Source organism: Syngnathus floridae, chromosome 7 (genome assembly GCF_059516105.1).
Source record: "Syngnathus floridae isolate MCC-2025c chromosome 7, RoL_Sflo_1.0, whole genome shotgun sequence".
In the NCBI taxonomy this organism is placed as follows: domain Eukaryota; kingdom Metazoa; phylum Chordata; class Actinopteri; order Syngnathiformes; family Syngnathidae; genus Syngnathus; species Syngnathus floridae.
In genome coordinates this window covers 6466269-6492433 of record NC_142419.1, presented here as the reverse complement: position 1 = coordinate 6492433, position 26165 = coordinate 6466269, and the positions used below count along the sequence as shown (strand labels likewise).

Sequence of the window (26165 nt, the reverse complement as noted above, 5' to 3'; positions counted from 1 at the left end):
CAAATATTCTCTGTTGTCCTTCTATTTGAAAATAATTGAAACTCCGCACACACCAATTTAGATTCTTCCATTGACTTTGTATATTTTTAGAATGTCAGAGGAATTCATGAAAACGCACGCATGGAGAGAACATCCAAACACCTGAGTTGAGATTCGCCCCTCAAAACTAAAATACGATAAAACAAAATAAATAATGTAAATGAAGACAAGAAGTACTGTAATTATAACTACCGGTTTGTGATGTGCATAATTTTGTCATACAATTCATAAAACAGCTTCTTTCATTGTCATAAGAAATATTTTGCCCACTTGTGCATCTACAATAGTGCCTTGAAATATGAATTTGAGGGACACCGCTTGTAACTGAAAACACTCGTATGTCACATCATCTTTACCCATTGAAATGAATAGTAATGCCATTAATCCAGTCCAGCCTCCCATGATTTAATGCTTCAATTCAAATTCATGCTGCTGATCCTTCTGACGTGAGAGTAGAGTCATACAAACAATGAACTTGGCTCATAGTCACATTGTCACTTTTCTAAGCGCTGCAACGATATTAAGCTTTTTTTGCAGAGGACTCAATTTCCATCACTTAAAGGTTTCAAAAACTGCACCTCTCTATATTAATTAAATTAAATTAAGGTCTTTCTTTGGACAGTTTTTGGTTGTTTTAAATACATGTGTATTTATCTCTATATTTAGTTAACAGTAAACTTGAACTGGGAAAAGCAATTAGTATCCTGAAGCCTCTTTTTTGAAGAATTCTTCACTTTTTGAAAAAGAGCTACTTAATGTAAAGTGAGTTGAATTGAGTTCACAGTCACCATGTTGACTGTAACATGCGGCAACTTTGTGCTCGCAGGTCATCGCAAAGAACTTAGACAAATGGCGGCTTGGCTCTTAAAAAAACTCGTAAAGTCAGATTACTCTTATCTCAAGGGACCACTGTGTAAGAAAAGAAAAGAAAAACAATTATAATTTAAAAAAAAAAATTGTGGCCAGTCAATCCCTCCATCATACAAATAAAGCGCTAAATCCATTAGCAGCTTCCAAAATGAAGCACATTAGGTTGTGAGAGGTGATGTTCACAATTCCCGATGAACTTTAGAGGTTGATCCCACTCTGGGCTCCTCTGTAGAACATCATTTTAGACTGAGAACCTTTCACCAGGGATAAAAAGTAGAGTAAAGAGCCAAGAGTCAAGTCCCCTTTTTGGCAGTCTCTTTTAGAGTGGCTATATTACATGTAGCCTATAAAATTCCCAATGCTGAGTGACTGAATCCACTGTAGCTACTGCTTGCCTTGCTGAAGCCCAATCAGCTGAAGGATTCCTTGTTAAATTCAAAAGTAGTTCCAGGAAATTGAGCCGAGTTACACAGTCCGTGAAGAGTCCTGGAGATGCCTTTGGGTCCACAACAGAACACCCCCACTCGCTTACTGTAAAGTCACACACACAAAAAAAAGGACAAATGTTTTAACCTAGCTGAAAATAATCATTCTTCATACTCACTGCTTATTGGTCCGTCCAATGTCATGCAACAGTAACTTCCACTTAGGTCGGCCCACCAGCAGCCGTGACGCAAGTGGACGGTATTTCTCCTCACTTAAGCACTTGAGAGGCAAAAACAATATGAATAGAAAGAAGTGAGTTTACCCTTCATTTGAGCAAAGCACACACTGCAGAATATTGTCCTCATACCGCCACAGGAACGGAACCCGAGAACCCCGGTTCTTACAGGCCAGAAAGATAGTGTGGCTGTGTTTTGTGTTTACCTGTGGATCACATACCTGCAAGTTGTCGGACTGACTGACGTACAGCTTCAAGTTAAAGTAGTCGGGTCTGTTTTCGTGCCATAACTAGATGACAAAAAAAGAAAGTACATTTTCATGTTAATCTGACAAATGGCTTTAATTCTTTTACTATGTTAACTACCAACCACATGGTGGCAGCACTACCATTTCTGTCAATGCAGTACATACTTGCGTGAGGTATACTCAAATGGTAATTAGTGCCTTATGCATTGATGAAGAACGTAGCGAGCCTTTAAAACCTGGGAAACGTTTAGTGACATTTTAGACAGCTTGGGACAAGTGGCTAATCTCTCACTATTGGAACGGGCTGTCTTGAAGTCATTTGAAATAACATACAATCATTTTAATGCAAATAGTGGACCAAACATGTTTATAACAAAGTGAGTGTGATCCAACCTTGTGATGTAGGGCACACAGTAGCTCAGCGAACCAATAAAAGGACTGGAGCTCCCTGCAGACCCACACAAAGTATAACCTCTTCAACCTAAGTCCCGTCCAGCCGTCACTGGGGCCACAATGAGGAGGAGAGACAGGCAGAACCATTCTAATGACAGCTGAAACCAATTTCCACCAGTCATGTGACGTACAGTGGGAAGCACTCACAGCAGAGCGTGCAGGACGCAGGCGAATGGCGTGACCCCTATTCCGCCCGCTACACAAAGGCTGACGTCGTAGTTGAACACTTCCTCTGAAGGACTTCCAAACGGACCATCCACATAAAGCCTGAACATACACACGGACACAACATAGATGCACAGCACAAATTAAAGCACACACAGACACAATTAATTGGACTTCCTATTTAGGGTTAAATACACATGCTCTGATCAACATCCTGCATCTGAAATCCCGTGTGCGTTTGTCTGTGTGTAAGCGTGTGTGTGGCAATGGATTTAGGGCAATGAATAAAATTGTCGTCAAAATACATCAATGGCTACTGTATCAGAAATGTTCAACTGTACTGTCACAAGACTCTCATTCCCTTTCTATGTCCGCCTCTCACACACTCAGAATAGGAAGAGCAGTGTCAGAGGGTCAGGACCTCTCACCCCACTGTGGTTTTAAGCTTGCATGAGAATTCATCAGCCCAATCGGGTGGGGGTGGGGTGGAGGGGGGTGTCTCGCAATCTCAATCTCTCTCCATGTATTTCACATGCACACATACTTGGGGTATGTCCTTTGATGCACCACAGGGAGGATGTCCATGTCTCTCCTAATGTCAGGAAGTAACAGCTGTGTGAAGCGTTCTGAGAATGAAAGGAAAATAGTTATTTTGGCCCCCAAATAAACAGCAAGATATTATTGAAATGGAACACAATACATACAAAAACAAAGCTGTAATATTTGATTGAAGAAGCATTATGGTTTTTTTTTTTACGTATCTTTACATTTCTAGTGTTATCATGCGTTACTGTCACGCGTCATCGTTGCCGATTCAATAGCCAACGCAAACAAACTGACTTCCCCTCTTGTATTCTCAAAGCGAGTGTGTGTGGAAAAAAAACAAGTTTGCATTTGTCACAGTCTCCCAAAGAAAACAGCCTCCTCCTGCTTGGATCTTGCCTCTTATGTACTGGATGTAAAAAGAACACATTTATCTACTTCAGACAATTAGCAGCCATAATACACACACATGCACACAAATATCTCTTTTTTTTAATGGAGATATTGTAGATTCTTCACACAAAAAAAAAAAAAAAAAAAAAAAAGAGAAGCCATCTTCTCAAAAATGTGCACGTGTGTGAGCATATACTCACCAGTCCAGTCTCCCACGACCCGGAGATGGACAGCAAACGTTTCTTTGTTCTCTGTGGGACACTGCAAAAGTTACACAGCAGACAGTGAATCACAAAGCAAAAACACGCACGCACGCGCGCACGCGCACACACACACACACACACACACACACACACAGTGCAGACTGAGACGACTCCGTTGCTGGAGAGTACTATAAAAGACAAATAAAAAACACGTGCGATACCTTTCCAAAGCAACATGTTTTTCCATTAAGTCTGCTGAATTTTGCGCGCGCACGCGCGCGCACGCGCACACGCACACGCACACGCACGCACGCGCGCACACACACACACACACACACACACACACACACACACACACACACACACACACACACACACACACACACACACACACACACACACACACACACACACACACACACACACACACACACACACAATCCTCCTGCTGGCAGATGCTGGCCTCAGGGGTCTACATCGGTCATGCACAGTGTGTGTGTGTGTGTGGGGGGGGGGGGGTGCATGTGTGTGTGTTCCCAGGAAAATGATGTGTGGCTAAATCACAAGTCGCGGCTGTCAATCAAGTGAGTTCAAGTAGCAGAGGGGGCAAAGAAGTACATGTTTTTCAAAATAAGACACTAATGACATAACATGGGTATGCACTTGTGTGTTTTAAATGTTAAATGTCTGGATTGTGTTAGACGAAACTGTAGTTGCGTGCGCTCTCACCACCGTTAGCGTGAAGGGATGGTTCTCAAATGACGAGACGTTGGGACAGTTGAGAACAATATACTGTGAGGGAATGGAAGCAGGTTAAATTGTGGGACCAAAAAAATGCCATTAAAAGAATACATTAATTTGGGATGTAACCATACGTACAACTTACCTGCCCTGGACGAGCTTTAAAGTTCTTCTTAAGCATTCGTAACTCAATGACATCACAGGGATGCCTGATGACTGTCACTATGGTAACCGGGTCACTACTTCGGATATAGCGGTTCAGGCGCTCCGCACAGTAGAGACACAGAGGACCTGACACCCACAGCCATGTCTATTTGCACACACACACACGCACGCACGCACGCACGCACGCGCGCGCACGCACACGCACGCACGCACACACACACACACACACACACACACACACACACACACACACACACACACACACACACACACACACACACACACACACACACACACACACACAGACACACACACACACACACACACACACACACACACACACACGTTAATTAACCATAAAGCCTTTCATCATAACTGAAAATGGATGGACTTGTGTTACTGAGGGTCAATCTAAATACTATGTATCTTTATATTTTATTAGAAAAACACTTCAAAAGGCATAAAGGCTAAGGAACTTTTTTTTTTTTTTTTTTTTACATTCCGCCATTCACACGCATTCCTACACCAATGAGAGGCTGCTGCCATGGCACTGCCAGGTCCCCTGGAGCAATTCAGAGTTAAGTGTCTTGCTCAAGGACACTTTGACATGGTCCCAGGGTTGAGGATTGAACCAACAACCTTAGAGTTGAGAGACAACCACTCACTCTACCACTGACCCACCACACCCATTACCATGTAACTTTAAAAAGGCCTATCGCTCTTGAGATGTGAAGATACAGTATCGTGTCACCACATAGTACATTACGATTTTATGAGTTGTCTTGGTTGGAATTAGAATTGTAGATTGTTGTGACCAATCCAGCCGCCGTCGAAAAACACCCAGTCCCAATGGCAACATGGTCGGATGACATAGTATGTTTAAACAATGTGTGTGCTGTTACCTATTCTCTTTTGGCGTGTACCTGTTGCAACTTAATTGCTCACAGCTCCTCAAAAGCCTGAGGAAAGTTTCAGGGGGGGTTTATGGCGCGGCCTTGTAGCTTAACGACCATGTGCAAACACATAATCACACACAGGAGGAAGTACATTCACAAGCAGACCTTGATGTGAAAGAAAGGATGACTGCACCTCCCTAAAAGCACCACACCTCTAATAAAAAGGACCCACTCCCTCAACACTTGCTGAACAAAATTCAATTCACACGCTCACTGTGACATAAATGCCCATATGCACCACATGGTAGCATCACACACGCATGCGCGCGCACGCGCGCGCGCGCACGCACACGCACACGCACACACGCACACACACACGCACACACACACACGCAAACAAACACACACCTGTGGGCAGTGTGACTGGAAGTGAGCCTCTGCCTTGCATCGCATTTCCTCTTCCTCACGTTTATCCAGATCCTCCCCTTGTTGCTCGGGGCTGCTGTGGTTGGCTCGTAAGCACCCGGGGGGATGGGCCTCGATGTTAGTCTGATATTTTAGTGCTCCTCTTTTGAAGATGGAAATAATTGACGATCAATTCATGTCGGTTTCTACACTTTGAGTGTGAAAACAAAGATATGCAGGTCCTGGTTTGCAAGTCAGCAGCGCATGCACAAGTCTGCAGCACACGCTGATGACTTGCATGTATGAAAAGCTAAGAATGGCAAACTTAGTAAAGATTGTAAGATTTGTCTGATTTAATGTTCACTGACAGTTATACTTTCTTTGATTAAGAAACTGAACAGAGCCCAACCAATACGTACCCGACCATGTGCACCATGAGAATGATATAGAATATGATGAAGAGGTTGTGTGTATACCAGAAAATCTCATAGTTGTATATTCTGGAAGAAAAAAAAAAAAAGGTCAACATATTAGTCGTGTATTTACAAGTAAATCTTTGAAATATGAGGGGTGTATTGAAAGATAGCTGTTTTTTCAGCGGGGAACAAAAGGGAGAATGAGGGACAAAGAACCAAAAAAAGCAAAGACAGCAAAAGAAGAAAGCGAGATGAGTTTGTTTCCCGAGTAAACTCCCAGCTCGGAGCCTGACTAAGCAAGACATCAGAGGACAATATTAGAGGGGTCATTACACACAACGACCCCCACAGCCCATAAACACCACACACAATGGACATCGCCAACTCTCCAGTCAACACTTTGAAATTGACTTCTTTAGAAGAGTGGACCCTTGGTTGTTTATTAAAATGGTCTACAACAAGCATCCATTGTGTCTCACTCTAGGTCAGCATTTAAAAAATATTTCTTTTTTACTGGATTGAGCATTTTACATTTGTAATCATATTTCTATCAAGTACAAAACCAAAATACACGAAAGACAAAGGATGTCTATATGCAGTATTCAAAAGGGTTGTGTGGCATCATCCCACAAATCGGTTCACCTCTCAAAATTCTTATCTCTATCCTTGAGGCGTCTGGAAATTCCTCTTAAGCTCTCTTCATTTTCTAAAGGCATAAAAGAGCAGACACGCAGAGCGAGTGACCCACTGTGACCTGAGTAATGACAGCACTATGAGTGAAACACTTAGTAGTGATTTGCTCTGTAACAGAACGCTGTTCTGTTTTGAACACGCAGCCACAGCGTGAGTCATCAGCGACAGCGCAACAGAGACAGAGTGGAGACAGACCAGCAAGCACAGATACACTGTTAAGATTGGATTTGGAAAGTTTTAAGTACAAAAACGGCTGTAATGATCACCTACCGTACGCAGTAGGAGGAGGACGTGAACATCAAGAAAAGGATGACGACCAACAGAACACCAGTGATTCCTGGAACTGAAAGTTAATCGGACAGCCAATCAGTGCCAACGATCCCCGTTAATACACAATTAATGTGCATGAATAAAACATTGTGTTGTCTTACCTGTGGTCAGAATGATTAGCGTTGGATCCTAAGCAGACAGCAACAGTCAAAATATGAACTTGTCATTAAATTGTGCCTCATTTGCCAACTGTTCTTAACAACAAATATGTTCTTTGAGAAATGATTGAATTCTACAATCACCAAAACAATACCACACTTAGAGTAAAACACAACGGTGGGAGTGGCTGGCTCAGTTGAACCTTAAGACATTAGACAAAGTAGAAAAAAAAGTCACGAACATCTAGTGCATCATCTGAAATTTATTTAGGGTTAATCAGAGCCATTTTAAATGGTGGCAGGTGTGTGCTGATGAGCGTTTGACTGTGACTCGTTTATTCTGAACACAGCTAGATCCCAGTTACAGATAACAGGCTGTGCATGCTTACGCACCCAAATTATTTTACTTGTTTATTTTTCATTTTGCGTGTGAAAAGATTGGAATAATAATAATTATTATTATTATTATTATCATTGTCGTTATTATTATCCATCTTCTATATCGATTGTCCCCACAGGTGTCGCGGGCGTGCTGGAGCCTATCCCAGCAGTCATCGGGCAGTCGGCGGGGGACACCCTGAACCGGTTGCCAGCTGATCGCAGGGCATACAGAGACGAACAACCACCCGCACTCGCACTCAGACCGAGGGGCAATTTGGAGTGCTCAATCAGCCTGCCAAGCATGATTTTGGGGAGGAAACCCGAGTGCCCGGAGAAAACCCACACGGACACGGGGAGAACATGCAAACTCCACACAGGAGGGGCCGGAGGTGGAATCGAACCCGCACCCTCCTAACTGTGAAGTGGACATGCTAACCAGTGCGCATTGTTATTATGATTATTCATTTATTTATTTAATATTATTATTTTGTACAATTTGCAGGTCAGTTTAATTGTGGGAAATAATTTGAAATGATTCATGTTGGTCAGGCTATTTTTATATCACAAAATGTTCATTCTCACCTCTCCTTTGTAACGAGCAAAATTAAGAGCTGGAAAGTCTTCTGTGTAGCTGCGACTGAAGTTGACAACGTTCACGAGGTGAGCAGAGACGTGAACAACTAGAACAAGAAGATTATGCACTAATGTTTGAGAAAATATAACCCAAACACATATACACACATCTGAAGGTCCGAATGAAATGAAAACACACACAAATTTCTTTGTCCATTCAGCAGAAAGTCAGCAGAATGTCTTCCTGACTCAATCCCAAGCAGACACACACACTCCTTGACATCATAGGCTAGCCACGCAGGCATTTAACAGCTGATGGTGTTAGAGGGCGTAATCATGAGACACAAGGGTCCTTTTTCTCACACACATCCTCTCCCACTCCCACGACCCCCCCCCTCCCAACACTCTTTTCTTTCCTCAATGTGTGGCTCCTCACTCAGATTTCAACACCCCCCTTCCTTTCTTATTGTCTTTTGTCTCACAACTCTGGAATTTCTCTATTAGAACGCAAAAACTTTGCCTTGGGGAGATTGTGTGTTTGTAGGCATGCATGTGTGTGTCATGAATGAAGTACAAAAAAAGGTGACAGATAGAGATGATGTCATGCTGAATCGCAGATGTCTGTCCTTGCAGATCCTTTTTTCGTGTCTATTGTTTCAAAATGATAGTCTTCCAAGAGACAAATTGTGGCTCCTTCACCTTGAGGAAAAACCGTGTTCACAATGCTATGAGCATCTAACAGTTCCCGGCTGAAAAGGACATTTGTATGCTGGAACAACCTCCCTACTCATCCGACTTGGCTTGTACTACCGTTGTGTCCCTGGTTTTACCAGTGGAAAGACTGAAAAGTGATAAAAAAATAGAGTAAGGAAAACTAGTTAATAGTGTTTAGGTGAAAGCAACCAATAAAGCTATAAGGAGCTCTGGTGATGTCATGGAAAAAGACTCCCAAGAACACACAGACTGAAAAGTGAGAACACACGCCCCACCAGCTGGAGGGACAGACAGCTGGTACTGCAGGAATGCTGATCTGGCATGGATCCACTTATGTACTCACACACACAGAATAAGAGTTTTAATAGCTTTGCTTTTGTTTTTGTTTTGTTTTTTTACCAGAGAAGATGCAGATGGCAACTCCGCAGGCCACATGGAAGGTTTTGCTCTTGTCCAGTAGTCGTCGGGTCTTTCTGCTTGATACCTTGAAGAAAGCAAAATATTCCAAAATTTTGAAAGCGGACTCTTATGAAAAGGGCGTGACATACAGTAAGACACTTCCTACCATGTGTGTTCCTCTGACAAAGGTAAGAAGTGTGCGACACATGGGCAACAACACCAAGCTGCAGTTTAGGTTCAGCACGGATGCAGAGGCCCTGCTGATGCAAAGTCCGAGCTGGAGGAAACCACACACACACACATTTTTTATACTATATGCTTGTGGATCCATTGAAAAGTTTGTTACTCTTGCTTAGCCGTCTTCAACTTGACTTCAAGATCAAAGCTGAGCTGAAACCTATCGCATCGCACTTTGGCGAGAGAGGTACGCCCTGGATAGGTTGCTCTAAAACATTGTACTTATTTGTGGAACGGTGGGTTAAAATGGAGTTCTTAGAGAACACACAAGCACAGGGAGAACATGCAAAGGGTTCACACAAAAACATCAAGGCCTAGTTTTGAACCCAGAATCTTTGATAGCGAGGCAAATATTCTTGAGGGAAAAAAAATACAAAACACCATTGTATAGCTGTCAGTTTTGTAGAGTGGCAACAGGCCTGATACATGAAATTGAAGTTCTATAAGTGACATTATAAATGGCAATTTAAAAATCTGAATACACTGCTAGATAATAGCAATACTATAGTGAACATTTAAAACTCAGTAGGCGTGACCCTCTGCTAAGGCCTAACCTTTAGTGATTTACACTGTCAAAATAATTAACGTGTGACAGATGAATAAAACAGCAAAGCTAGTGCTGCCTAAAGAATGTTTCACAATTGTGACTTGTGACTGATTTTTATTGCCGTCTTTGTATTTATTGCAACGATACATCCGATGCTGGTTGGCTGTGCTATGGCCTCATGGTGAGTTGTCAGACCTGGCCATTGCATAAGAAAGGCCTAGAAAATAGTTGATGGTGTTTTCTTTCAAGGGGAAGTCACAATGGCCCTGAAAGGTTGGTTGTCTGTCTCAAACTCTAGCACCACCGTGAATATTTGCTGGGTCAAATGAAAAGTTTAGCACCAATCAGTGGCCGCACCACATGGATTGTGTGAAACAGAGGATCGACCGAGCAGGGTGAAAGCTGTGCTGTTTGCCTCAAGTAGCACGTGAGGGTTGTCATCTGTGTAATCTCATCCAGCCCCTGATCGGTAATTAGGGCTGTTTGATGCCAACCGTCGGCTGCGCTTTGGCATCCGTTTTGAGTCAGCCTGCACATTTAATGCTATTCTCAGAGCACTGCTGGTGCCGTCTTTTCTAATTAGAGCCGCCAGATGACAAAACGATTGAAGTGGATCATGCAGGTAGGCAGATCTGAAAAATAAATTTTTTGCAATGAACAGCTTGGAAAAAAGTGAAGATGATCCTGAGTTTATACTGCTGAGCTATCGTGCTTTTTTTCATGCTTTGTAGACCTCTTGCAAAGGGAGAAAAACAGCTGATGAAAAAAATTCAAAGGAAATACGGTAAGGACTCATACACACACACACACACACACACACACACATACACACACACACACACACACACACATTAACACACTCAAACACACTGCATGCAGGTAAATCAGAAAAGTGATTGGGAAGTTATAACTCAACTTCTTTCAATGTTAGCGCATTGAATCTCTGGTTTGTGCGCACACGCGCACACGCACACGTGCACACACACACACATACACACACACACACACACACAGAAGCTTAAGCCCTCTGTCAAGGCATTCAGGCAAAGCCAGCAGCATGCCCACACTTGCCCCTCATTCCCCCATGCTTCCCACCGGTCAGGCTGCACATGAATAGTTCACACATGCTGCTTGCTTCCATATCTTACTTTTCCACCTTTAAAAAAAAATCCTGCATGGATTTCCATTTGAATTTTAATTATTGTTTTTCTTTTCCCTCTTTCCGCTGACCTGACCTGACCTGATCTGACACTGTCACTGGTAATTTGGCGTATGCAACAAAAACATAGACAGACACACTGTCAGGAACTTGTGACAACAATTACAACAACGATCACATGGCCCTTGCAAGCATCAAATTCCTACCTCAGTTTGTATGTGTGTGTCCACTGTCCAAGGTAACTGAGCCTTTAGTTCGTGCTCACACACAAACGCAAAGTGCATATAACACTGATGGACTTATTCGTGCTGCAAGCGTGACACGCAACAAACCACCACAAATGATGCCCCAAAATGTGAATGGGATGGGTTGTGATGTAAAATTATCATTAAATATAAACAGTGTGTGGGCAGTGTTACTTCTTAATATGAATATTCTAGGTTGTCTTAGAAACATGGATAAGTGACAAGTGATGACTGAGGTAGCTGAGGTCAAGGGTGCGTGCGGGCTGCTTACCCCAAGCATCTTGTACAGGTAGTGATACTGGTGTCCACTGGAGTACATCAGGAAGGTTTTGACAAAGAGCCAGCTGTTAGCTCCCAACCACATCATCTACACGTACACAAATGCAATCCAGTACTTAACTATAGTCACTACATTGGAAAAAGTTGACAAAGCCGCCCCTACCAGGACCAAGTGTTTTCCTCCCTCGTTGGCGAGCCAGCTCCGCGCTGACACAACCATGATGTCTCCGACCTTCTCGTCAAAGTGCCCGTAACTGTGTGTATGTATGTGCGTGCGTGCGTGTGTGTGGCTGAGGGCGCTCCAGCCAGCCATCCAGCCAGCCAGCCAGCGAGCTCTTTCCCTCGACCTGAGTTGACGAGTATCTATGTACTACTTGAGAGTGAGAGAGGGAGAGACAGAAAACGCCGACCAGCATTAGTGTCACTCCTTGATGGCCACAAGAGGGCTCCGTCCACCCGCTCAAGTCAATATTCTACAAGTACTAGTGCAGTGGTTCTCAAATGGGGGGTCAAATTGGGTACTTGTGTTCCTGGGAGTATTTGATGAAACCCCGGGTGGTACACCCCGGGTGACGTATATTTAAAAACTGCTTCAATCAATGCTCGATCACAGTAGTTGGCTCCAACAATGACCAACATCCTCAGTGACGCACAAGACATTCAATAAGTGAAGGTACAATTGAATGTAAATATCCAAATCAGGTGACCTGTGAGCGAATTATCTTTTTTTATGTATAAATCAAAAGATATTCAGGGTTATCAGTAAACAATTACCTAACAATATCAATAAGTTAAAAATAAAATACAGCATTAGCCCATCATCGTGGTGGCAGGTTGAAAGAGAGAGAGGGTGGAGGACCTCAATAGCTATGCAGTATATAAACAACACATTGGGGAATGAGAGTTACTGCCCCGCATTCCTGCAAGCACACAGATCCCCCTCTCCCTTTCACGGTCCAGTCCATGACATAAAAGACCACCTCCACTGCCGCTACACAGCTGGGGTGGCTCAAGCGTGTTATTCGGGTCTGGAAGAAACACAACTTCAATAATCGTATACATTACAGAGAAGTTGTGATTCATGTCTACTACTGTTGAATGGGCACCTTTTGTCAATTTAGATTCAAAGTTAACAGAGCTGTTTGGAATTATTGTGACTGCATACATTTGCAATTACTTTGGTGAGATGTTACACGACAGTCCTACCCCGGGGACTGATTCAACGGCCCCGCGACTGGCTGGTGAGCAAAAACGTTGATGTCAAGCCTTGGTTGTGCGTAGAATCAATATACTTGTGCTGGCTCAAGTCTCTCTAACTTGTTGAAAGGATCACGAAGCCTATAGGAGAGAAAAAAAATCAAGCGCGAACCTCGTTCGCTGTGTTCATGGGATTTTTTGTATGTGACGAAAAACTGGACTGTCATCGCCACACCTCTTCATTTGTTCAAATTGGATTCGAGCATTGACCGCGGATGTATTGTCGGAAGCTTGTGCACGGTGCAGCGTGGGACAACATGACAAAACGTTGTAGATCCATTCGCTGGATCTGGTGGATTTCGGCCGTGGCAGCTTTGTTTTGTTTGGGTTTTATCGTAGGTGAGTCACGCGAACACGGATTAAAAAATAAAAAAAATAAAAAAGTCAGATGTGCAATCGCTGTGCGCAAGTAATTTAGAACTTTTATTGTAAGGGGCGCGCGTGCTATTTAGACGTTTTAAGGACAAAACGGGACATTTTTGCATATGTGGATGGATATAGAATCACTACCCGAAATTGCAGGGGAAGAGGAGCGTGTACGTGCTTTGACCTCTTTGATACATTTCACAATTGTCCCGTCTATCACACGGTTTATGAAATTTTATGACCCTTCCTTCACGAGGCTTCGGGCTGTGGCTCAAGTGAGAGGCGGGCTCGTCGTCTTCCCAAATCACCCCTTGGATGCCAACCAGTATGCCATCTCCCTCAACAAGTACGCACACAGCATTGCGGAGAGCGCACAAACACACCTCAAGGAGATGCAAACATTCGAGGTGTCTTTTGGTAAGCCACAAGTCAGTTAAACAGTCCTCCAAATCATATTTTGTTATGACTAGGTTGTTTTCCTTATTTTTCCCCCAGACTGGTTTTCAGCGGTTGAAAATTTTACGATTACAGCAAGGGAGTTCCACGAGCCCCTACAACACGCAAACATAGCAGAGTAAGAAGATAGAATTTTCATTTACACTCAGATGTATGTTTTTATCAGTCCTCTGCAGATACGTAGAATGAACGATCAGCTCATGTAGAACCTTTATAGACCCCCCGGGTTTACCTGGAAGACCATTCTGCAGGTATTACAAACCAACTGAACTGCCTGCCCTTCACGCTCATTCTCATTATTTTCTAATATATTCTGTATTTTGATGTTCTCTAACCCTGTTTTCCAGCCATGTGGTATTTTCTCCAAGCAGCCATAATAAATATGAAGGAGGGTCTTTCCCTGGGATCTACGACGCATTGTTTGACATTGAGCGCTCAATGAACCGACAAATTACCATAGCAGCATTCGCAGTCCATGCTGCTGCCATGACACTTGAACCGCCTGGATGATGAAAACGAGATAAGATGAGCCAGAAACTTTGTCAAACGTAATGTACCTTGACTTAATAAAGGATTGGACTCACTGAAAATGTAATCAACGGATGCATTTGTAATGTTTAAACGATTTACATAAAGAATTTTATTGTACAAGCAATACGACAATACAGTAAGAACCATTACATGAAGGTAGTGGTAAAAAATGAAGTGAATAGAATACAAACTCAACTGAACAAGTTTTTCGTCAATTCAACAACCTCCTCTGCACCTGTAGAATAATAATAATAAAAAAAAAGATTAGAATGCATAAAAAAAAAACAGGTGCACAAAATTTAAATAGCACTATCATGTAAGAACCACTTACACCCAGTAACTTGATCACCAGTTTGTTGTGAGCCAACCACGAGATGACACAAACAAGTACAAGAAACTAAAAGCAGCAGGCAAATCATTTTCATTGATCATAGACCTTGTCGTTCTTCCAGGAAGATTTTTGGATTTGACGGACTCATTCCTGAAAAAAGGATTAGGATTCACCATGAACACCAAAAACACTTCCAGGATTTGAATGTAAATGGTGAGCTAGATAAAATCACTAAGTAGGTAGGAATTTCTTTATCTATCTCAGGGGTCTCGAACTCCAGTCCTCAGGGGCCGCATTCCTACATGTTTTCCAAGTTTCCCTCGTTAAACACACCTGATTCAATTATCAGGCTCCTGCAGAACGTAAGGATGAACTGATCATTTGAATCAGGTGTGTTTAGTCAAAGTCAAAGTCAGCTTTATTGTCAATTTCTCCACATGCCAAAGACACACAAAGAAACCGAAATTTCGTTCCCCCCTATCCCACGGTGACAAGACATGGCTCACAACAGACAAACAGTAAACAAGTATAACAAAAGCGTGCTGAATAAATAATGAATAAATAACACAACAATAAATAAATAAATAATTAATTAAGAGGAGCGTAAAAACGCGTACAGCAGACATTCCCGAAATTAGCGCAACAGTGCCGCACGCTACGCAGAAGGGGGTAGCGAGTTCAGGGCCCTAACAGCCTGGAGAAAGAAGCTGTTGGCGAGTCTGGTGGTGCGGGAGCGCAGGCTCCTGTACCTCTTCCCAGAGGGCAGAAGGTCAAACAAGGAGTGAGCCGGGTGACTCACATCTCTGGCAATCGAGGTTGCCTTGCGGGCGAGGTGGGAGGTGTAAATGTCCTTCAGGGAGGGAAGCGAAGCACCAATAATCTTACCAGCCGTATTCACTATGCGCTGCAGGGCCTTCAAGTTCTGTTCAGTGCAGTTACCACCCCAGACAGCGATGCAACTGGTGAGGACGCTCTCAATGGTGCCACGGTAGAATGTAGACAGGACTGCCTGAGGAGCACATGCACGCCTGAGCTTCCGCAGGAAATACAGGCGGCGCTGAGCTTTCTTTGCCAGTGACGAGGTGTTCGCGGACCAGGAGAGGTCCTCACTGATGTGCACCCCCAGGAACTTGGTGCAGCTCACCCTCTCCACCACAGCACCGTCGATGATCAGCGGCAGGTGTGTCGTGTGACCCTTCCGGAAGTCCACAATGATTTCCTTGGTCTTACTGACGTTCAGCAGGAGGTTGTTGTCCCTGCACCACGTGGTCAGAAGGTCAACTTCCGACCTGTACCGAGTCTCGTCGCCCTTCGTGATGAGACCCACCAGAGTCGTGTCGTCAGCAAACTTCACTATGCGGTTGTCGCTGTAGGTCGCAGTGCAGTCATGCGTCAGCAGGGTGAAGAGCAATGGACTGAGCACGCAGCCCTGGGGGGCCCCCGTGCTCAGCGTGATGCTGGCGGAGATTTTGTCGCCAACACGCACCACCTGAGGCCTCTGACAGAGGAAGTCCAGTATCCAGTTGCAGAGGGTGGTACTGAGGCCCAGCTCGTCGAGTTTGGAGATGAGTCGCTGCGGCACAATGGTGTTGAAGGCAGAGCTGAAGTCCACAAACAGCAACCTCACATATGAGTCCTTTCTCTCCAGGTGGGTGAGGGCCGAGTGGAGGGCAGAGCAGATGGCATCCTCAGAGGACCGCTTGGCACGGTACGCAAACTGGAAAGGGTCAATGGTGGGGGGGAGAACGGACTTGATGTGCTCCAAGACCAGCCGCTCAAAGCACTTCATGATGATGGGCGTCAGTGCCACAGGGCGGTAGTCATTGAAGCAGGACGGTGCAGGTTTCTTCGGCACAGGAACGATGGTGGCAGCCTTGAAACACGAGGGGACGATGGCCTGCTGCAGGGAAACGTTAAAGATGTCTGTGAAGACACCCGACAGCTCCCCAGCGCAGTCCTTCAGCGCTCGACCCGGGATGTCGTCAGGGCCCGCCGCCTTACGGGTGTCAATAGCGGCAAGCGCCCTCCTCACACCGTCGGCAGAGAGGCGCAGGGGCTGCTCGTGTGGGGGGGGAGTGGTCTTCAGCGGGCAAGTGCTGTTCTGGGCGTCGAAGCGAGCAAAGAAGCGGTTCAGATCGTTCAGCAGGCGGACGTCGCCCTCACAGCTCCTCGGCGCGGGCTTGTAGTCTGTGATGGTCTGAATGCCCCGCCAAAGGCTACGTGCGTCCTTGCTGTCCTTGAAATGGGTGGAGACCTTGCACGAGAACGCCTTCTTCGCTTCTTTGATGCCTCGGGACAGGTCGGCCCTCGCTGTCCTCAAGCCAGCCTCGTCCCCTGCTCTGAAAGCCTTGTCCCTGGCCCTCAACAGTCTGAGGACAGCCCCCGTCAGCCACGGCTTCCAGTTCGCGCGAGTGACGACGGATTTCGGGCAAGTCACGTCATCGATGCACTTCGTGATGTAAGAGGTAACAGAGTCAGTATATTCCTCTATGTCCGTTTAACGAGGGAAACTTGGAAAACATGTAGGAATGCGGCCCCCGAGGACTGGAGTTCGAGACCCCTGATTCTAGCTCTACCTCAAAGAACATGTTCTTACCTTACGAGCGCTTTCCGTTAACCGTGGAGACTTGCCAAAAGTTTGAGATGTCTTCTTGTTTTCTTTGTAGACCACTTGGGGTGACTTGAAGCTTCCAACTCGGCCCGCTCGACTCGCCGCAGCACGAGAAGGGCCGGCCTGTTTATTTTCTTTGTGCGCGGTCTTCGCGGGAGATTTCTTGGAGGTTTTGCCTGGTGACTTGTGGGTGGACCTATGTAGTTTATTCAGGCCTCTTTTGAGGTAGTTGCTGCTGTTCTTAGGGGTGTTCTCAATGGTAAACATCATGGACTCCCTGCGGTCAACCTGAGAAGAAAAAAGGAGAAGTCTGATTAGCTGACCGTTTCCTATTTGAAACATTTCTGTCACATTTCATTTTGAAATTTGTTTCACAAAGACAATGAGTAAATTTGTATGAGTAATTTCTGCTGGTGGAATTTACCGTAATTGTTGTTTAACAAAGGATTAATTTCTTATGACATAAGGAGTTTTTCAAACTCACCGGGCTAAGGGTGGGGTGAAGGTTTGAGTTGGTGGATCCGCTGTTCATGTTCTTGTTTTTAGGAGTGAGGGGACGGGGGAAGCAGGTAGCTTTCATTTTTTTCTGGCAAATAAATGTTTTAGAAAGTAAAATAATTTATTATGGTTAAAACGGAAAGGGAAAAAAATAAAGGGACTTCAAAAATAAACAGGCATTTTTCCTGGCAAATAAGTTTTAGGAAATAAAATAATTGATTATGGTTGAAAAGGAAAAAATAAAAACATCTTAAATCTAAACAATCTTTGATTTGCCAATATGACAAACAGACCAACCTCGGGTGAAGTCTGCGTAACAGACAACGTGGACGCAGACCTCTTTGAGCATCTCGGGCTTTTCAGCTGAGATGAGCTGACCGATTTAGATGGTGGGTAGCCCGCCATCATGGCCAGACGGTGAGAGCGGATGTTGGATGTGCTACTCGAGTGTGGCGCCGCAAGGGAGAGGCGATGGGAAGTGACAGATTCTTGCAGCTGGCCTGGCATGACAGATGCTCTACGAATGGTCTCCGTTGGGTCACCAGTGCGGACATCTTCGTCGGTGAACGTTAGCACGGTCTTGAAGCCAGTCTATAGGGAGAGAAGGATTCCAATTGGTAACAAACTGGCATTGCAACTTGGGTTATTTAAAATGTATTTTTATGCAAACTGGTTTCCAGAGTCCAAATTTTTGTAATAAAAAAAAACCTCACAGTAATCAGAAAAGATGTTGAACTGATAAAAGTAATAAAGAGGTAAAAACAATAAACCGACAATTCAAATTTTTGGTAGAACATTTCTCTCTCAAATAACATAACCATAATGACTCCTAGTGTTACAAGAGTTGAGAATCTCCCAACCTCAAACTCGACAGGATAGCTGCTCTTGAGATGAGGAAGGCAGGCTTTGTTCCTGGCCTGGAGCTCAGCAATCCTCATCCAATCATCAGGCGCACCTTCTGGCTCGTTCACTGCTCCGACGCAAAACGTACTTGTGGCTGAACACATTAGAAGGACTTCAATTATTTTTTGGGTAGATTTCTGCTGTGGCGCTGCTCGGTTCAAACTTACTCTGTGAATGGATCGTGCTCCGCTGATAACCAGGAAGACCACTGAGCTGGTCGCTGACAGCTTCGGTCCTTTTCGCCGGCGTGTCGGAAAGCTCCATGAACGCAGGAGGGCGTGCGCCACGGGCACCGGAGAGGTTGGGCTGCGATTGAGCTGAAGCCAGGCTGTAGAACGTCTCATCATGTTCAACGCCACCTGGAGTTTTCTGCAGAGGAGTTTACCATACAATGCTTCAAGAAGAAAGTTTTCACACCCTTGATAGGAGTAACATGCGGTTGAAGAAATATAAACAAAGTTCTTCGGGGTCAAATACAAACAAAGTTAAGAATCATGTCAACAAGTTTCACTTACCTTTGTCATGGTTATGTTTATGACCTGCGTCGTCCGCCGTCTTTTGACAGACGACGATGGATTTAAGCAGGGGAGATCCTTTCTTGTTTTGATTTCCGCAGTTGCTCTAGAAGGGAATATCGATACTGAGCGGTCTGTGTTTGTTTACATCATCACCAGGCAAGTAGCACATTGAGTTAAAACTGAAATTCTGTATTGGCTGCCATTTAGTACCTGTGGACGTGCCTTGTATTTATTGGGGTAAAATTAAGAGTTTCCAGTGACTCTGCCTTCAGACCACGACGTTTAGCCGCCAGTCTTTCAGAACTACGGACAAGTGGCGTGCTTGATTCACCAGGCGCCGAAAGCTTCCTGTCAAATTGAATGACAAATCACACCAATTAAATTTAGCTTCACATAATTGCAGTCACAGATGATTTTGTCAAGTTTTTCCCTTTGATGAATTTTAGTTCACTTTATACATAGCAAAAATTGAACCTTGTGCTGTTCAGCGAGTCTTCAAGGGAGCTTTGGTCCAGAATGTCTGAGCTCATCATTCTCTCTGGCTCCACCTTCTGAACATTTGCGTGCAAGTCTGGAAGTTCCCGGTGACACAACTCCGATGTTTGTCCTTGACGGTCGGGGATTCGATTGTATGCGTGCAGGTTGAGGTCAGAAAAGGCCACCTTAGGACAAGCACAAGTGAGAAAAGGAGAACTTGAAACATGCTTCATTTTGTTTTGTTTACAGTAACGGCACTCATTTCAGAGATCAGAGAGGTCACTGACACAACTAAATGCACTCTGGTCACACACAGCTTTGTAAATGAGACACAGCCGTTATAATGGTTTAATGAAGCCAAACTGGTTTTAGAAGTTATCAAATGGCGTAATGGCACTGACATCAATCCTGATGTAGGTCAGTGTGAAGATGAGAAATGAGACCGTCCCTGCAGCATCCCACATAACCTTAATGAAGACACTCTGCATTTGCATTACCATTTGGGGAAAATAATCTAAAAGTGAGTTTTTATTTCCTTCACAATATTGCAATTTTGATTCGAAACTGCCATTTTCTCTCTTTAATATCAAAACGAACCTGTGCCTCCAAACGGACCAGCTTGCTCAGCATGTCCTTTTCCTTGCTTTGAGCCTTTTCCAATTGCAGCTGGAGCAATTTGAGCTCCGTACCACTGGCGTTCACTTCCCGCTCTTTTACTGCCAGGGTATGCTTCAGCTTGGCCACTTCTTCTTGGCTCTCTTGGAGAAGCTGCTTCTTGTCATTGTAATGACTCACAGCCTTTTCCATCTACGACATTTGATGTTTGCATTATAGTCGCCGAACAGAAAAGTACCGATGAATGCATGTCGACCCGAGTTCACACCTACCTGAGCTTTGTAGTGTTCCACAGCCTCTGTTTTCGCCACAAGTTGCTCCTGTAAATCCTTCTTGAGCCACTTGGTCTTCTGTTTTTTTTCCATTTCTTTTAAGAGCAGAGCTTTTTCCATCTTCAACGATTCAAGCTCTTCCTTGAGCGCTTGCTCCATTTTAAGTGAGGCCAAGTTCTCTCTTTCTGTGGCCTGCATGGTCTGAACGAGTCTCTCCTTCTCCAATATCAGCATAGCCACTTCTTTCTCCAGAGCTTTCTGTGTAACAATATGATCCATTGTTAGTCAACTGGGAACTGTTGAGGGAACGGGAAAGTTTTTAACGCGGACACTTCCGGTTACAGGGCTGACTGCATAAGTGTACCTGTAGACAGAAATGAAAGAAAAAAAACCGCAACAGAGGCTGATGCATTGCTAGCAAAACTGCAAGACCAACAAACTGGATTATTCTCACTGAATTGGTCAAATCAGATGGAAAACATTAAAACTGTTTTTGTTGTATTAGTGTGTTTCTTATAAATGTGTTGTAATTCACAGTTTGAGGAAAAGTAAATTAAGTTCAAAATAAACTTTACTGATGAATGATTTTTTTTTACCTATACACCACAATTTCACATAGCTTAATATAAACAGAATAATATTTTTTAATTACTAGCACAAGCTATTTAAAAAAATAATTTAATGCATTTTAAAATGGAAGAAAATTGAGCAGGTTTAAGTTGTCGTTTGTATGGCCCTCTGACACAACTCAGGTTTTTTATGTGGCCCCTTGTAAAAATTAATTGCACACCCCTGTTTTAAGCGGACAATTTCACAATTCAGCTCATCCCTCTGACATTTTAAAAAGATTCAAGCAAATAATTTTACAAAATAAACAATGCACAAAACATTAATTTCATAATACTTTACCTCAATAACTGGCCCCATGTTTTCGCCTACATCTTGCTTTGTGGCTGCTCTAATTTCTTCTTCCAAGCATGAAATCTTTCCCTGGAGTATCTGAATTTGTTCAGTCAGGAGCTCCTGTAATGAAAAAGGAATTAAGATAAAAATTGTACCACACAGATTAGATAAGGGCCTGCCCCATGGTGACCATCGGCACATGCCCCAACTGTGTGCCCAGGACGCTGCTCAAACGTTTGTCTGTTTTGTGAGGTTTTACCAATTCACGACCACGGTCCATTGGGCGCCGTTGAACTTGACTGCCCTTACACCTCTTTGTGGACCCCGTGGAGGCTATTTTGTGTGTTTTGGGGTGTTCTACAGTATTGAGGGGAGCTGGTTGGCCACTGTTACTTTTTTCCTTTGTCTTGTTGCTTTGCTTTGATGGCTTTTATCTTTCGCACTTATTGGCTTTCTTTGTGGCGCCGTTGTGTGGCAGCCTTATAGGAGCCTATAGAGTTGTGTGTCTTTTATATACCCGCTCTGTGGTATGAATGCTGCTGGGGCCTGAATTTCCCCATCCCCGGGATCAATAAAGTTTCAATCAATCAATCAGATAAAGACTTCAGGGCCAAGATACATTAAGTCAAAGTTTATGCAATTTTGATTGGGGCTGAACGTTTTTTGGAAACCAATCTACCCGTAATTGCAAATTATTCACTAAATATTGTGATTACAATTGGCTATGCGAACTGTAATGGGTTCTCACAAAAAGAATATCTTGGCATGTGCTATTCATAATATAAAACAAAACACCCCTACCTTTTGTGAAGTGGCTTGACTGAGTTCAGAGTTTAAGTAGTCCTCTTTGGCTCTCCACTTCTCTTGAAGAGATGCTTGCCTTTCTGTCAGCCTGACAACTTCAGCTCGACACATGGACAGCTGTGCATGCAATGCCCGCATCTGACGAAATGCATTCCAATGTGACCAATAGCCAAGGGTTATTTTATACATGGACATTTTACAAAAGGACCACAAAAATGTAGTCAAGTAGAGAGTGCCTCTCACAAGCTTTGAGCAAGTGCTCATACCTGTGAAGAGAGGACACCGTTTTCCTCTTCAAGTTCATTCACTTTTCTTTCTGTCAACAAAGAGGCACTTTTACCCTCTTTGTTTTCTTTTAGAAGTTCGTTGAGTCGCTGTTGTAACCTGAAAGAAAGAAATGTGGAAATAGTGAATGACAGCCCATTTATTGGGGGGTGGGGGTATACAGAGAGGAGAGTTGGTCTTACAAGTTATTCTTAGTCTCAAGTTCATTGATTTGTTCCCTGGTGCTGAGCTCATTAGCTGCTTCTTCCCTTTTCATCTTGTCCAGATGATACTGCAGCTGGTTAATGTGAGATTCTAAAGGAAACGTAAAGAGAAGGAAAGAAAAACATAAAAGGCAAGGCATACAATATAATTTGTGTGCACTTTTTATTTACTATATCATTTGTCAACCATCATAAATACAACACAAAAACATAAATTAAGTACCTCTTTGCACAATAAGGGAAATTTTTCCAGCGAGCTCCTTCTCCAGTCCATCCCTATAATCTCGCTCTCTGATCATTTCCCGCTGAATCTTCCGCAACTGGAATTTGGGAGTGTTCATTATATCTTGAAGAGGACATTTGCTGTGGAAATAAATATTCAAGCAAAATGAATAAATACTTAACAATGCTTTAAATCTAATTAACTCACATAGGTGTCAAGGTCTTTTTTTTTTTTGTACAGTTAAGTATTTGAGTCAAACTCATGAAATGTTTTGTAAACAACAAATGGCCAAGCTCCAAGCATCTTAAAAAGTTTGAAACATTGACCAAAAGTAGGACCAATGCCAGAAACATATAATTAACATTAGTCAATGATACCTGGAAGAAGATGATGCCACAGTGTGCATATCGACAAAGGCAATTTTCTTTGTGCGATGGAACACCGGGGAGTCTTCATCTGAGAGTGTAGAGGCTGTCGATAAACTGGAAGTAGAGGTGCTTGTCGTTCTAGCGAATATTTCAGGAGTCACAGGCAAATCTGAATGATTAAGTCAAACATTCCAATGAGCATTCAAAAGCCTGAAAGCAGACCCACGAGTCAAATGCAGGAATGTATACGAGACTCACATTGCCTTGCCAAGTAGGCATCAAGACCACGATTCAGATAAACTCTGCCCTCACTCTCCATCACATAAGAAACAGTCAGATTTGCAATCTCCCCCTGACAAGCAGGAATGGAAATATTGTTCCAATGGCACAGAATGAAAACAAAACATTAAAACAGCATTGTATTTTCATAGTTTCAGCAAAAACAATTGTGCCCGCTTACCTCCACCTCACAGTCTAAGGTTTTAAGGGTGCACCGTTCATTCATCATGTCGTGGTAAACCAGCAACAACAGCACCTAAAAAGAGCAGGCCAGACATTTCCCATTACCTTGTGTATAAAACAATAAAAGGATGTCATTGTTCTTGACCACTATGTTCAGGAGACAGTTTATTCGAACACCTACGAAGAACATTGGAAGACGGCAATATTATTGTTGCAGAAGCACATTTTTAGTCTCTGACTGCCAACTAGTGAGTCATAACACAGGTGACAAAGGACAAAGACAATATTGGTGTGCCAAAATATAACTTATATGTACTTATGATGCAAAACAGCTTTGTGTACCTTTGCTATTTCCAAAGTCAAGTTGATTCCATTATTTATGTTGTCCCAGGATAATGAACAACTTTGGGTTGTGCTGAATCTGCAAACCTCTGTCCAACCACAAAACATTAAGTTGAAATATTGTTCTTCACGTATGAGATAAGACGTTGAAATATAGTGTTCTGTCAGAAGGTGCAACTGAAAAAGAAACTGTGAAGAATGAAACTAAACGTAGCTTTACGATGCTTTGCAATGGTGTCTTTTGTACACTAATGTTCAAGACTAAACATTTCATTACATAACATTGCCCAGACAGATATGTCATAAACTCACTCTCCACAAATTCTGCAATGAATTTAAAACGTTCTCTCGGTGATGTTATTGAAGGAGGTTGTTCCTTTTTCCTGTGGTGGAAAAAAGAAAGCAGGATAAAAGTAAGAAATAGGGAAAATAAGAGTAAACAACCGAGGCTGTCTTGAGTAAATGTCATTGTTAATTGACAGTCCTCACATTTTATAAACAACATGAAGCAGCAACTCCCCATTCTGTAACTCTTCGATGTTTTTTATCTCTCGGTGGGGCAACGTGAGATTACTTATCTGCAAATACAGCATGGACGAGGTAAGGTCAAAACTAAATACTACAAGCCGTGGGTAGCGTCAACTTACCCAGCCAAGTAGAGCCTTAACGCCCAGATTCATGAGTGCCATTTCGATTGAGCCTTTCAACCCTGTTGGGAGGAAAATTCTATATTTACACGTGGTGTCTTGAAAGAAATCGCACAGGCATAAATCCACGACAGAAGTGTTAGCAATGATAAACGTAAAAATCTCCGTTCAACAGTACTGTACGTGCCGAAGAAATGCTGTAACAACAGCCGATTTACCGCAGGTTTGACTCAGCATAGACTAATTCTGACGACATGTACGGGTGTGAGGTCAACAGTTTTAAAACACGCAGATCAAGATTTAATCAACCAATCATTATTCGCATGGGCAAAACGTCTCAATATAAAGAACATTGATTGGATAGAAGGCCGGAAGTGAATGAATGTCGCGCTTGTTTTTACCGGGAACAGCCAGCCTTACAAACGTGAGGCGGGGTGTGTCTGGTGATGTATTCTTAAACATTAAGAATCAAACCAACCTTATTCTCACTGAAAAAAGTAATGAAAACCTCCACTTGATACATCAAATAGAGTTACATTTTCATTTTTTTCCCCACTAACGGTTCGTGTGAATTTATTTTGCAACGATACTCTAAGGTAAGGAATGAATGCAAACTTCAGGTTACCATGGAAACAGACCGTTGACTACTTCAGGTAAACGTCGGTCTTCTACACTTACAGCAAGAACGCTTTTGAACAGTGACGTCCGGTGAGGTTCACGACTGGGGAGGCACTGACGTCACCTGTTAAAATTTGTCTGACACCTGTGTCACAAAAAAAGGTTGGGGAATGCTGCTCTAGAGTAGCTTATTCATCATTTAATTTGAATTAATTTAATTAAAATCCCATATCAGCAGTCTTCACACGTAAAAACACTCAATAAAGCACATGGAATCTGTTCCGAAGTCTCGTTTTGAACTACTATTTTGATCAACCATGTTGTGACTGTTTTATCACAGATGAGAGATGACGTTTGGGGCTCCAGTGGATCCTTGATGGCCACAAGAGGACGCCGTCCACCCGCTGAAGTCAATATTCTACAAGTACGAGTGCAGTGGTTCTCAAAAGGGGGTCAAAAATACTTGTTCCTGGGGGTATTTGATGAAACCCCGGGTGGTACTTGGGGTTTTAAACATATTTAAAAAGTGCTTCAATCAATGCTTGATCACAGTAGTTGGCTCCAACAATGACCAACATCCTCAGTGAAGCACAAGACATTCAATAAGTGAGGGTATAATATT

General features: G+C 43.3%; 3 protein-coding genes and 1 long non-coding RNA gene across 6 annotated transcripts in view; 1 reads left to right on the top strand and 3 right to left on the bottom strand.

The window, feature by feature from the left end:
* Positions 1–56: 56 nt before the first annotated feature.
* On the bottom strand, positions 57–13235 carry nox4 (NADPH oxidase 4). 2 transcript variants are annotated; one of them, XM_088380093.1, is made up of 19 exons: positions 13060–13235; positions 12017–12223; positions 11846–11941; positions 9553–9663; positions 9387–9471; positions 8283–8380; positions 7323–7350; positions 7162–7234; positions 6202–6282; positions 5786–5945; positions 4462–4626; positions 4305–4367; positions 3573–3633; positions 2981–3062; positions 2419–2538; positions 2212–2320; positions 1792–1860; positions 1514–1614; positions 57–1440 (listed from the first exon to the last, which is right to left on the bottom strand). In XM_088380093.1, exons 2-19 carry the CDS (start codon positions 12164–12166, stop codon positions 1320–1322), a joined length of 1773 nt encoding a protein of 590 aa, XP_088236219.1. In that variant the 5' UTR covers positions 12167–12223; positions 13060–13235; the 3' UTR covers positions 57–1319. The 2 variants fall into 2 exon arrangements, with proteins under 2 accessions (XP_088236219.1, XP_088236220.1); XM_088380094.1 differs by lacking the exon at positions 13060–13235 and having other exon boundaries at positions 1517–1614.
* On the top strand, positions 13206–15007 carry LOC148394901 (uncharacterized). Its single transcript, XR_015859311.1, has 5 exons — positions 13206–13449; positions 13733–13893; positions 13972–14183; positions 14280–14480; positions 14916–15007. It is a non-coding gene; the product is annotated as an uncharacterized LOC148394901 (long non-coding RNA).
* LOC148394900 (uncharacterized) lies at positions 14523–25539 on the bottom strand. 2 transcript variants are annotated; one of them, XM_088380090.1, is made up of 25 exons: positions 25404–25539; positions 24926–24987; positions 24768–24856; positions 24591–24661; positions 24279–24367; positions 23935–24009; positions 23733–23826; positions 23484–23643; positions 23107–23246; positions 22863–22974; positions 22662–22779; positions 22393–22533; positions 21598–21711; positions 20689–20946; positions 20399–20608; positions 19799–19986; positions 19535–19672; positions 19322–19427; positions 18974–19175; positions 18764–18900; positions 18201–18494; positions 17890–17991; positions 17391–17693; positions 14795–14944; positions 14523–14698 (listed from the first exon to the last, which is right to left on the bottom strand). In XM_088380090.1, the coding sequence occupies exons 2-24, from the start codon at positions 24965–24967 to the stop codon at positions 14939–14941; spliced, it is 3189 nt and encodes a 1062-aa protein (XP_088236216.1). In that variant the 5' UTR covers positions 24968–24987; positions 25404–25539; the 3' UTR covers positions 14523–14698; positions 14795–14938. The 2 variants fall into 2 exon arrangements, with proteins under 2 accessions (XP_088236216.1, XP_088236215.1); XM_088380089.1 differs by lacking the exon at positions 25404–25539 and adding an exon at positions 25144–25213.
* Positions 14825–26165, bottom strand: part of numa1 (nuclear mitotic apparatus protein 1) — a 29491-nt gene continuing 18150 nt past the window's right edge. The window contains exon 25 of the mRNA XM_088380088.1: positions 14825–14905. The gene's annotated coding sequence lies outside the window, so the exon portion shown is untranslated. The remainder of the gene's footprint in view (positions 14906–26165) is intronic.

Coding starts and splice junctions, on each gene's coding strand:
- nox4 (XM_088380093.1), bottom strand. CDS start 12,166: ATGGCTGGCTGGAGCGCCCTCAGCCACACACACGCACGCACGCACATA. Junction 4,627..5,785: donor TCCAGTCACACTGCCCACAG/GTGTGTGTTTGT, acceptor GTGTGCAAATAG/ACATGGCTGTGGGTGTCAGG. Junction 1,861..2,211: donor TGTGTGCCCTACATCACAAG/GTTGGATCACAC, acceptor TTTGTCATCTAG/TTATGGCACGAAAACAGACC.
- LOC148394900 (XM_088380089.1), bottom strand. Junction 24,857..24,925: donor TTAAGGCTCTACTTGGCTGG/GTAAGTTGACGC, acceptor CTGTATTTGCAG/ATAAGTAATCTCACGTTGCC. Junction 21,712..22,392: donor GTCAAGCCACTTCACAAAAG/GTAGGGGTGTTT, acceptor TTTTCATTACAG/GAGCTCCTGACTGAACAAAT.